Source organism: Cryptomeria japonica, chromosome 2, assembly GCF_030272615.1.
Source record: "Cryptomeria japonica chromosome 2, Sugi_1.0, whole genome shotgun sequence".
Taxonomy (NCBI): Eukaryota; Viridiplantae; Streptophyta; class Pinopsida; order Cupressales; family Cupressaceae; genus Cryptomeria; species Cryptomeria japonica.
In genome coordinates, this window is record NC_081406.1 from 59495062 (window position 1) to 59507609 (window position 12548).

At 37.9% G+C, this 12548-nt stretch overlaps 1 protein-coding gene across 1 annotated transcript; it reads left to right on the top strand.

The window, feature by feature from the left end:
- The first annotated feature begins 763 nt into the window (after positions 1-763).
- Positions 764-1578, top strand: LOC131060543 (calmodulin-like protein 7). The gene has a single exon (XM_057993795.2). The coding sequence runs from the start codon at positions 804-806 to the stop codon at positions 1464-1466; it is 663 nt and encodes a 220-aa protein (XP_057849778.1). The 5' UTR covers positions 764-803; the 3' UTR covers positions 1467-1578.
- The last annotated feature ends 10970 nt before the right edge of the window (positions 1579-12548 follow it).

Here is a 12548-nt window from a genome sequence, read left to right on the forward strand (position 1 = left end):
TGTTTGAATTAAAAGAAACACTATAAAATAAGCCAAAAAAAACCTAATGGAATCTATAAACTCAAATCCCTAGACCTCTTTTATATAGAAAATTTAAGCTGTAGCTTCTGAGAAAACGGTCACCTGTACACCTTTATAGAAATATATCAGCCTGAACTCTTTATTTTACAATACTGGGCTTCTTCAAATTATAATAATAATCTTGTTGCAGTTCATTATCTTCATATCATGGCCAACTACGGAATCTACAATACAACCCAGCAAATTTTAAGTCACCCATACAAATTTAATGCAACTCAGAGCTCTGCCAACAGTGTAGACTGTATACACCATAAAATATATCATGTTGGTATTAAACAATGCACACTCTTTTCAAAACTGTCTGATAAGAGTTTCAGCCAACTTTCATGAATGAATAAACAAGTTAAACACGTCGCCAACAAGGCCGACAAAATTATCATACAAATAATAATATCACCCTGAGCAATTTATTACTTCTCTATGATGACATTTTATGCAGAGACTTTGCTGGCTTCCGCGTTATCTCAAAACTTACGAGTTGTCACGCGTTTGAACAGTTTAAGGCAAATAATAGAGCCGTGGAGATATATATTTAAATTATATATATATGGGTACTAGAGAGGGGCTCAATGATATGTTATATACACAGTGTATATATGTTCTCTTGAGAATGTATATATACCCACATTGATTTTAGGGTTCTGAGATCTAGTTTGGATTGGTGTGTGTAAAAAGTCTCAATACTAGATTATCCTTATTGAACAATTTTCAAGGTTGAAGAGATGGGTAGTTTGAGAGCTAGTTATAGTCTCCTCCATGGAGCAATCCAGAGGCTGAGGTCATGGATTGGATTCTTAGTGTGGTTTATGCATCACCCTAAGCTCCATTCTCTGTTAAAATTCCATTGTAATAAGGTTTTAGAGAGCTCAAATTACAATGCCCATAAGGGAGAGGATCAGATTGTTGAAGAAAAAGTTATAAGTTTTGAATCAGAAGTGAGGCCTGCATTGGTGCTCCCTAAGGAGTACTTGCAGAGAGTGTTTAGTATGTTTGATAGGGATGTTGATGGGTTGATCAGCAGCGAGGATATCAGATGCATATTGGAAAATCTAGGATTGATTGTCAGCTCAGAACATCTGGATATAACACCAGATTTTTTAGGGTTTGATGAGTTTTTGGGCCTCTATAATAGCCTGTGGGACGTGTATTATAGAGGTGATCTGGAGGATGAGGATGTTGATGAATTGATGGAGGTTTTCAATGTTTTTGACAAAGATGGAGATGGGTATATCTGTGCTTCTGAACTGCAACAGATTCTGCATTCTCTGGGACTCAAGGAAGGAAGAGATATTTCAGTTTGTGAGAGCATGATCAGAAAAGTTGATATTAACTCGGATGGGAAAGTGGATTTCAATGAATTCAAGCATATGATGCTGCTCACATAGCTTTTTTTAACCAGATCTTCAAAAGAGCTCATATTATGTTGTACAAAGCATATAAATTCAATAGTAGAACTCTTTGGGTCTGGCTCCAGTAGGACTGGCTTACACTAAGTGACTTACCAATGGGAGGTCAGTTGTTTAAAACTTAGCTCCTCCAAATAATTGAAGTGTAACCTTTGAAAATCCAATTTATAAAAGCAACTTGTTTTATTGCTGTTTGTTGGATTTTGGATTTATAAGCGAAATTTTTAACTATGGTATTTCTTAATACAATTATACCAGAAAACATTCAGCTTCAGCTGATAGGGTTCATGAGTTTTTCAATCGTCCTCCATATTTAGACTCTGTAAACTTGTCTCTACTACAAATTAAATGTATTTTTAAGGTAGATTTTAATTGTATCTCTAGTTAGAGATGAAGATTGGGATGATTAGAACCAAATCTCAGATGATATTATATGTGAAATTTAGAACTGGTGATTGCCGGAATATAGAGAATGCTGATCTAATCAATTTTTCCTATGCTAATTTTTTTAATCTAATTTTCGAAATTATAATAAAATTCTTAGTAAAAAAGGTTGGAACATCATATATATCTCAATGAATAGACAGTGAAATGCTAATAAGATTGGCAGCAGTTTTAATTTAATTGTTTAACTATTTGTTTCAAGCTTCTTATTTCTACACTAGCATTGCATCCACTCTCTTCATGTAGAGGATGGCTTTATTAAGAGATTTTGCCTGCAGATTACAAACACTTCAGCATATTTTTAATGTTACGTTAACTTTAAGAAAAGTAGTGGCTAGCATAACACAAATTGCTAGACTATTTCGACTCTCTCTCTTTACATGAATCCCACAACATAATATAACTTGTTGTCCCCTGAGTATTCATGTTCCCATGGGTCACCTAACATAACACAACTTGCTAGCCTATGGATTCCACGATCTCTCTTGCTCTTCTTCTCATGGATGACCTAACATAGCATAACATGCTAGCCCACATGTGACATCCATGTCTTCCCTTTTCTCCTCCCCATGAGCCCATAAATTTTCTATTTTTGGATCATCGTTCATCATTTGATGCATGCTCTTGCTCTTTATATGTGATCACTTGTGTTCTTGTGATAACATTATGAGAAGGATATTAGTGGCTAAGACATTTGATTATTGAGGTCTCTTCAGCTAGTCGACTTGGAGCCTTTATGTTTTTTAGTACTAACCCCTTGTGTTGTGTCTTTTGTCTTTGTTTGCCTTTGTTTGGTTTTTTCTCTTTGTCTAGTTTTGTGTGTCCTTGAATGTGATAATATAAGTTAAGATCTTAAAATTGGGGGCTTGGTTCCTTGAAATTAGCGATGTCTTATGTCCTTGTGATCTTGCTCCTAGTTGCTCCTCTCACTCATCTTTCTACTTTACCGCGAGTATGTACATAGTATTCTTGTTAAAGTGGGGGCTAAATGTAGCATCATAAATTGTAACTGATCCAATTTACACCTCTTGTTTGTGCTCCTATTTTAGTACATGTCTCATTTTTATCCCTCCTAGGCCTGTTTTGGCCCCATTTTACTCCAACCCTAATGTCACCTATTGACACCACTGGGTGGGCCCTGTCTCGAAGGTTGTTCTCTCCTAAATCCTGATTTTGGATGACCAAGGCATAGAGTGCCTTGGTCCTAGACAAATGCACTCCAAAATTCCTTGGTCCACCTTAATATGGACCCAGTTTGAAATGGGGCAGGCAATCTCCCTCCCCAATAGATTTTTGTCCTCATAGCTACACTTGACCGTTTGAGGTCGACCTAACTGGTAAATTACCTAGGGAATCCTATATAAAGACATCTTATCAACTCATTTTGACATCACTCATGTACCCTATCATTCGTGCATCCATGAAACATTCATCATCAAGCATTTTCAAACATCAAAGGCTACATTTCATCCTTCAAGAATTGTGGAGCAAAGTTGCATCAATCTTCATGCAAGCATGTGTGTGTGTGTGATTTGGTTTTCATGTTCATGTGTTTGTCATGCCATTACATTCAACATTTCTAATTACATTCAAAGAGCATTGCATCATCAATCCTTCTATTGACATTGCAGATTTGAGGTATATCTCCTTAGCATCTACTTCAATATTTACATTATTTCATTCAAGGTTAATTCCCAAACCAAAGTTTGACCTAAGGCAAACTCCTATCCACAACCCTATTTGCTTTCTTTCTGTGTGTAGGGAACAGGCTCAAGAATTGTACCGAGGGATTCTAGCAGAGTCAACAATGATGAGCAAGTTCAGCTTTTGATGGAGCAAAATTCAAAGGACCAGGGCAAATTTGTACTACCTAGTCCTAAAAAATCAGGCCAAAAATCTAGATACAAGTTCTAAATATCTTATTTTTGCCAGATCTTAGTTTGTGGCTCTGTGGGATATCTGTAACAGTTTGTGTTTGACAATTTACTTCAATCATTCCTTGTTTTACCCAAATTTCACAATTCATATCCACTCTTCAACTAGAAAGAGGGGGAAAACACATAACTAGTGAATCTAATCATAATTTCAACCATTTCCTTTTTTGGATTGTGGCTAGATCTATTAGGTTCACCCCTCTTTCAATGTAGTGGTCCCCAAGGAAAAATTAGTGGTCTTACTATCCTTATTAGTGAAACCCTAGTTTTTCCAATGATTACACCAATGTTTTAGAAAATCATTCAATATTTGTAGTTGAAAAGATAAACAAAAATGGGAGTAGGCATGGCACCATTTTCCCTTATAATGCAAAGTACTAGAAGGTGTCCTTTTGCATGAACATATATAATTTTGTCTTACACGATAGACACAATGGTATAAATCATTTAATCTTAAATGGTATGGACATTCCTTTGCACAAGTCTTGCTTTGTTCATTTATTGCGCCCCAAATTTGTGTAGCTGATAATATTTTAAAATTCATTTCTCATGCAATGAAAATGTTACTATAACATCATAAATTGCACCCCATGCAATCTCACATGGCATAGGCCTTCATTTTAGCCAAATTAAAGACAATGATCAAATCTTTTTTTTCCAACCTTGCCACTTGTCACATCTATTTTCTAGACCATTTGTTTGGATTATGCATGGATATGTGTGTGCCACAAATATGTCTACATGCCGCACACTCGGCCCACGAATATTTGCAATTGTAGGTGGTTGTTAGGATGTTACACTTTTTTATTTTGGTAGTGCAATGCCCCTCTAAGCTCGCATTTTTGTTGAGACTACTTCCAATTCCATAAAACTATCTTTTTGGGCTTCATTTCCTCTCCCTTGCTTATTTGTTTCACTTTCTTTGACATTTTGTGAAGCTCTCTTACATTTTCTACACCATTTTCACATCATACATTTTCTACACTATTTTCACATCATACCTGTCCATTGCCTGAACTGCCATTGTTGTTTATTGAAGCTCTATTGACTTGGAGACTATAGCCTTCTTGATTTCAACAAGTTTCTATGCTTCTAGATCTTGAAAGGATGGTAACTCTTTAGGTTATTTGATTAGTTGTTTCATTTTCTTTAATCTAGCATATCATTCTTTATATTTTTCTTTCTTTGTATCCATTATCAATTTTATCACAATCTTGTCTCTAGGTTGTTTGTGGAGGTGGAATCACCAAAATGGGGGTTTGACTGTGACAAACCTCTAAATACAACCACACACAACATTTTCTCTTGGCTTCTTATGTGCAAGTTTCAGTGAGAAAAGTTATGATATTTCCTAGAGCTTCATATTTTGGACCTAGGTGTTCTTTTGTCGATTTAATTGTCTCTATTATTTATGCATTGTTATTGTATTTACCTAACACAATGCAATATTGATTGCTTGGTGCTTCTTAATATGGATTTTTACACTCTGTTTGTATAGGACATATGTGCATTGCATTGTCATCCTAGGTGGAGAGTGTGCAGATTCGTTCAGGTGGTCCTCATAATCTGTATTTATGTCTTCTATGACCTAAACATTTTTTTTAATTAGTATACCTTAGTCATATGCAAATTTTACTTCTAGTGAGAAAACTTAGAGGTCTTATTACCCCAAAGGTTTTCTTGGAGTGGAGAGTTAGATTTTGAGTCCATGTGGGGTTTGACCACCCTTCGTAGTGGTTTGATTTTTCTCCTCTACATTTTGGTGAACACGACGTGAACTCGCCTACAAGTTTAAAACTTGTCAAATTTTTGTAAAATTTTTCAAACTTATGATGAATACAAAGAGGGGGGGGGGTGAACTAGTATACCGAAAAACACTACACTTAAACACTTAAACAATCTAAAGATAAACTGGTAAAATAGTTTAACAGATAGACCAATTATAACACATGCAAACCAAAATGCAAATAAAGCATTCACCAACAAAAGCAATACAACCATAACACAAGATATTTGACGTGGAAACCCAAATGGGAAAAACCACGGTGAGATGGAACTCACAAGTCACTATTTGCAGAATAGAAACTAGACTGATTAAGGTCAGATCAGTTAAGGTCTTACAATGTTCTTCACCAGAACAGATCCTGTTAGGAATCTCAATCTTTGTTAGGAGATAAGTCCGATCAAGGACTACCTTGCTAGAGGATTTTAGATCCATAGATGTGAACCACCTTGTTAGAGGATTTTACAAAAGGCTTTTGGGCCTACTCGGTTAAGGGCTACAGACTTGTCAAAGATGTGAGTAATCAACAAGTGTTTGATCTATCTAATAGCACAGATTGCTTGGTTAGATCCTTGATAGCTGATTCTTAATGCACTCCTGCATTACTTCAGTCTTCTACACATTTATATTCTTTTCAACTCCTCAACCACCTTAAACCCTAGCAACAACATAAACCCTTTTTGCAACTTCGACTTCTTAACTAAAACCCTAGACATGATGTCCTTATAAAGGAATCTGATTTCATGTCAGTCTAATAGGATTACATTACAATTTCCTAGGTTCAATGAATCTAGACATACTCAGTAACATGACACAAGAAGCACTGCCAGTGTGTTGGCACCGTCAAACAATCGGTGGATTGGTAACTGATCACAAAATGCCGGTTGGTAACTCATCACAAAATGCCGGTTGGTAACTCATCACAGAGTATTACTGGTTCATACAAAATACCGGTTGTCAGTTTCTCAAAAATGAAGACTGGTAGAAATGTGTTATGCCACTTTAATCCCTCGTACCGCTTGAGGTCAACATGCCGCTTTAGACTGGTAAACACATTCTGCAAAACATCAATAGTCTAAAGACTATAATACAACATACCAGTTGGAACAAATACCGGTTGTGCTCTAACTCATACATATAAAGAGGATCTTAATGCAAGTGTGTGTCCATCAATGATAATCACAACATGAACATAAAAAATGCCAACAATCTCCCCCTTTGGCATTGATGGCAACACTTAGGAAAATAAAATTTTGACATGTAAGTGTTTTACAACAAAATCATGCCATTAGCAAAATTGCTCCCCCTAAGCATATACACTATCCCTTAATCAATACAATGTATAACATTTTTGCATACAAAAACATGCCATTGAGATATCAAAGCATATAGCATATACCAAAGCATATAGCAAAATTTTAAGTACCAGATACTTCTCCCCTATACTTCTCCAAAATAGAATACTTCTCCCCCTTTGCCAACAATGACAAAGTACTGCTAACAACCCCGTTTCCATTTGGTATATAAGAATAATAAAAGTTTATGACAATAAGGAGTAGTACTTGTCAAAAATAGATTTATAGTCCTGCAAGAATTGCTTCATGGATAGAGACCAAGACTCAAGTAGGGAGGTGGCCACTTCTTTCTCTGTTTGCATCTGGGAGACCTGTTCTTCCATGACATCAACTGTGCTCATCTCTTGTGTAACTGTCAAGGCATCTAGGTTTAGATAACACTTTTGAAGAATTTGCAGACATGGAGTAAAACTAGTTGAAGCTCCTGCAAATCTCTAGACCATGTGCTGATCTCTTGCTCCATTTTGGCTGACTAGATATGAAATCGGTGAACAGTTTGCCCATAAGTTGTGAAGGAATCATAAGGTGGCTTGAATGTGCTCAAGTAAGACTGTAAGTCTGTTTGAAGCTTTTGCTTCTGAGCTAGCACATCATCATAGAACAGATGGGGTTGGCAGATTTTGCTAAGTAGCAGATTTTCTTCATCCAAAGCGTCCCTTATATCCTTTTGGTCTTTCTGCAATTCAAACCAAAGCTCATTCAACTTCTTTACCAGAGCAATGTTAAGAGCTTTTTGATGCTCTTTCTTGACATTTGCCTCAGTTGCTTCTTCCAGGCTTTGCACCTGATCATTCACTACTATGCATAGTAGCTTAAGTTTTGCTAGTGATGATTCAGTGTTGGGAAGATTTGTACTGGGTATCAAACTGGTAAGTGTGTCCACAACCGCTTGAATTATATCCTGCTCCTTCTTCCTTCAAATGATTTCAAGGCACTCTTGAGCAACCTTGATGCTTTGCATTAGCTCCGATTCACTTGCAGACTGGAGATCTATAGGACTGGAGAGGTCAACCGGTTTGGCTTGACTCCTGGTTGCCTTCGGAGTCTCCATCTGGGTGCTCTTCATCGCTTCTCTTGCCTTGTCCTCTTCCTCTTTCTTCTTCTCCGCTTCTCTCCTCTTTTCTGCTTCCTTGTCCTCCTCAGCCTTTTTCTTTTCTGCTTCCTTCTTCTTCTTCTGTTCCTTATCTTCTTCTTCTTTCTTTTTCTTTTCATCTTCTTGCTTCTTTTTCTCCTCTTCATCCTTCTTTTGCTTCTCCTCTTCATCTTTCTTCTTCTTCTCCTCTTCATCTTTCTTCTTCTTTTCCTCTTCATCCTTTTTCTTCTTCTCTTCTTCTTCCTTTTTCCGCTTCTCTTCTTCATCCTTCTTCCGCTTCTCTTCTTCATCCTTCTTCATCTTCTCTTCTTCTTCCTTTTTCCTCTTCTCTTCTTCATCCTTCTTCTGCTTCTCTTCTTCATCCTTCTTCCTCTTCTCTTCTTCTTCCTTTTTCCTCTACTTGACCTCTTTCTTTGCTCCTTCCTGACTATCCTCAACTTTCTTCTCCTGTTTAGCCTGTTGCTCTTGACCTGTTGCCTCAGATGGTATCTCCTGGGTAGCATCTTCTCCATCCAGGGCATCGACATCAATAGTGTCGACCGGTTCATCAACCAGATTTCCTTCAACATCAAATTCTTCATCCGGTTTGGATATAATTGGCTCTTTCTCAGCTTGCCGGTTGGCTTCAGCCAATCGATGCATCTTCAACGCATCTAAGGCATGAGTGTGTGTATCCTTGAGCACTTCCTTATCTTTTCCTTCCAGTAACATGAGTCTTCTTCTTCTCATGAAGAAAAGACCTTTGTACTTGTTCATTACATCGAACAATTCCAAATTTGATACATCAGGAAAGTGTTCAGCAAAAACTTTTTCTCTTATTTCCTGTTCTTGCTCAATGGCAATGCGCCATTTATTGTCTAAGGACTTATACAAAGAATCCGATGTTTCAGATCTAATTTCTGAAGGGGACCGGTCATTAATACATAAATATTGAATTATTTCTTTTTCCACCACCTCCTTTTCATCATCATTAAAGTCATCAAAATAATCAATTAAATCATTCAATACTTTTCTCCTAATGTTTTTGATAGTTCTTTGACAATGTGTCAAAGGTTTGTAGGAGGAGATATCTATATTTATCGGTGCTAAAGATGCCGGTTCATTCTTTGTCTTCTTTCTTGTCTGTCTCACCTTCTTGGGCTGCTCCTCAGACACAGTTTCTTCTGAGTCCGGAGAGGTGTTCCTTGTCTTCCTCTTTCTCTCAAACACTTTTGCCAGTGCAGCTTCCGGTTTCTTTTTGGCTGGTGACCGCTTGGTCACTTTTGGAGTTGCAGTAGTAACCGGTGCGGATGCTGCAAGCGTTGCCTTTGCCTTCTTCTTTGCCGATTCTTTCTCTTTCACTGCTAGTGGTTCCTCAGCCGGTGCCATCCTCTCTAGGTAGGTGCCAGTTCTCTTCACCTTAGGATCAAGCAGTGAGGCAATAAGGGTAGAGGCATACCCTTCTAGCATGTTGTACATCACCTCATAGCCCATTGGCTCCACTTCTTCCATTCTAGGCTCAACATCCTCCATTATACATTTGTCTACTTGGATGGTGAAGCAGATATCGTCTTCATATTTCTTGACGATGTCTCTTGATATCCTCACTCTTTGGCTCATCTTCCTTCTGAACTCATCAAAATACTTGTTTAGAATATCAGGGTAACCGGTTCCAAGTGCTTCAATGCTTTCCTTTATTTGCTTGGTTACCAATTGGTCATCAGACCATTGAACGTCTCCTACTCCTAGGAAGTATCCTTGAAAGTAGAAGAACAACCCAACCAATAGTTGTCCAAACTTGAACCTCAGTGCATTATCTTGTTTGATTGATTTCAGGTTCAATAGGAGTTGCCTCTGCATACCGATGCATAGATCAAATGATGCATCCTCCTTTATCATTCGGTAAGTGGCATTTACCGCTGCAGCAGATACATAATTGATTCTGCTAGTTGAGAACGTTCGGTAGCCCATCACCATGCAGACATACTTAACTAGATCATCCTTGATTGAATTTACAGTCATGCCCCGTGAGTCACTCACTGAACCGGTGAGCTTGGACATCTCAGTTTTGCTGACTGTCCTTAGGGCTGGTACTTCCCCTGTATTGCAGAAACCGGTGACTGCATGAATAGCCTACAACATGATATCATGCGTCCTCTCCAGGTACATTTTGTCACCATGGAATCTGCTCAAAATTATCCTTATGTGATCCTCTGTAAAGTCTTCCAAGAAGTATACATTATTATGGAGTTTCTTCTTCTCCAAGATACTATATTCCGGTTTGATTTTCTTATCCTTTCCACAAAACAGACCTAGTTGGGAGTGGATGGCTAGAGACCCTAGGTCTTCAATCTTGCAATCTATGTAGTTAGAAATTCCCTCTTCTACTATCACTCTAGTCAGAACTTGTGATAGGGCATTATACTTTGACTTCCGTTGAATGAAACTTTCAGACTCAATAGATGCACTAGAACTGGTATGAGATGCGGATGCCATTGTAGAAATTTTAAGAACTCGAGAAATACCTTTTAAAACACGCGAATTTAGGGCTTTCTGATTCTCCTTCACTCCTCACTTTATCGGTAGCTGAATCACCACTTTATGTTCTCTACTTGACCATTTTCTATTTGAATTTGAATCTCCTTCGTGGTTTCTCAATTTCTCCAAATCTTTTCTCAAATCGCCTTTTCGTCGCTCTGCTCTTTGAAAAAATTTTCTTCGCTTGAAAACTGATAGTGAGAAATGATTTCAAAAATGCTTTTAAACATAGTCCTCACCTACCGTCATTAATGCTCCTCCATTAGGGCATAAACCCTAATTTGCCTTTTTGCTATTTTCGATCTTCTGCCAAGTGATAGGTATCATATATCGATTAAGGTCTTTTGCCGGTATAAACCAGGGGTTCGAAAACATTTTGCCGTTTTCTCCCCCTAAGCCTTTTGAAGCTTAGTTTGCCGGTTCTGATATTTCCACACTAGGTGCAGAAACCAGTTCCTCTTCCAACACTACTGGTTTCCTCTTCCAGGTTTTGTTCATGTCCTCTTGAACTGTTTCAACATCAATTCCTCCTTCCGGAGTGACCGGTATATCATCAAATATACTCTTTCTGCTTCTACAAAATCTTGCAATGTGACCCGGTTTGTTGCAATGATAGCAAACCAATCCAGGTGCTCTCCAAGGTCCATTGTTTATGTTTCCATTCTTCCTTCTACATGTTGCAGCAGTGTGACCATGACCATGATAGATCATACAATTTGCTCTCCATCCGGTTGCCGCTTGATAGCCACTGCTTCTTGGCTGATGATTGAAGACATTAAACCGGTTGTGATTCCGGTTCACAAAAGGTTCAGGACCAACTCCTTGGGTCCTCTGAGGATATCTTCCAATGTCATTCATGACAGAGCTACATTCAAATGCTCTATGCCCATACTTGTTGCATGCATAACAATGACCATTGAACTTATTGGATCTAGGTGCATTGTTAATAAAGTAAGGAAAATTATTGTAGGCTTTTCTCCTACATACATTGGTAGTGTGTCCTTCTTTAAGACAGCTAAAGCAAACATGTTTGAATTTTTGCTTACCTTTTCCTTTGAATGCCGGTTGCTTTTTTGATGCTTCAGCATTTGTTCTTGAGGATTCTCCTTCCTCATGTCCAGAGAAACCAAGTCCATTGGTATTCTTTACCGGTCTAGCCGACTCAAGCTTTTTCTCTAGCTTGATAGTACTTTTTCTGAACTTAGGAAGTATTTCCTTTGACTCAGAGAGTTCTTTGGAAATAGCAGCATTTGTTTCCAACAGATTTTCATTCTCAGAGATGGCAGTGTTCATTTCTCCTTGCATGTCTTCCCTTTCCACCTTGCTTGCATGGAGTTGAGCATTTAGGGCACTCATCTCTTGTTTCATCTTGGAGATCTCACAATCTCTTTCTTTCACTAGGTCTTCAGTTTTTCTCCCGTTCTCAAGCTCTTGACACATCCAGATAGTTAGTCCTTCCAACTCCTTTCTCAGGTTGGAGTTTGATTCATTCAGGTTATTTACTTATGCAATTAGGACTTCCATGTCTGCTTCATCTGCAGAACTCTTTTTAGATAGCTCCATCAACTTTTCTGCATGTTCTCTCCTTTTTTCTTGAGATGCTTTGTATTTGACCATATGATCATCATAGGCTTGCTCAGACTGAGTGAGCCGTTGAGTAAGTTCCCTCAAGGTGTACTCCCCCATATCTCTTTCTAGGTGGTTAAACTTATAGAAAGGTAGGCTCTGATACCAATTGATGAATACTAAGAGGGGGGGGGTGAATTAGTATACCGAAAAACACTGCACTTAAACACTTAAACAATCTAAAGATAAACCAGTAAAACAGTTTAACAAACAGACCAATTATCACACATGCAAACCAAAATGCAAATAAAGCATTCACCAACAAAAGCAATACAACCATAACACAAGATATTTGACGTGGAAACACAA

Coding starts and splice junctions, on each gene's coding strand:
- LOC131060543 (XM_057993795.2), top strand. CDS start 804: ATGGGTAGTTTGAGAGCTAGTTATAGTCTCCTCCATGGAGCAATCCAG.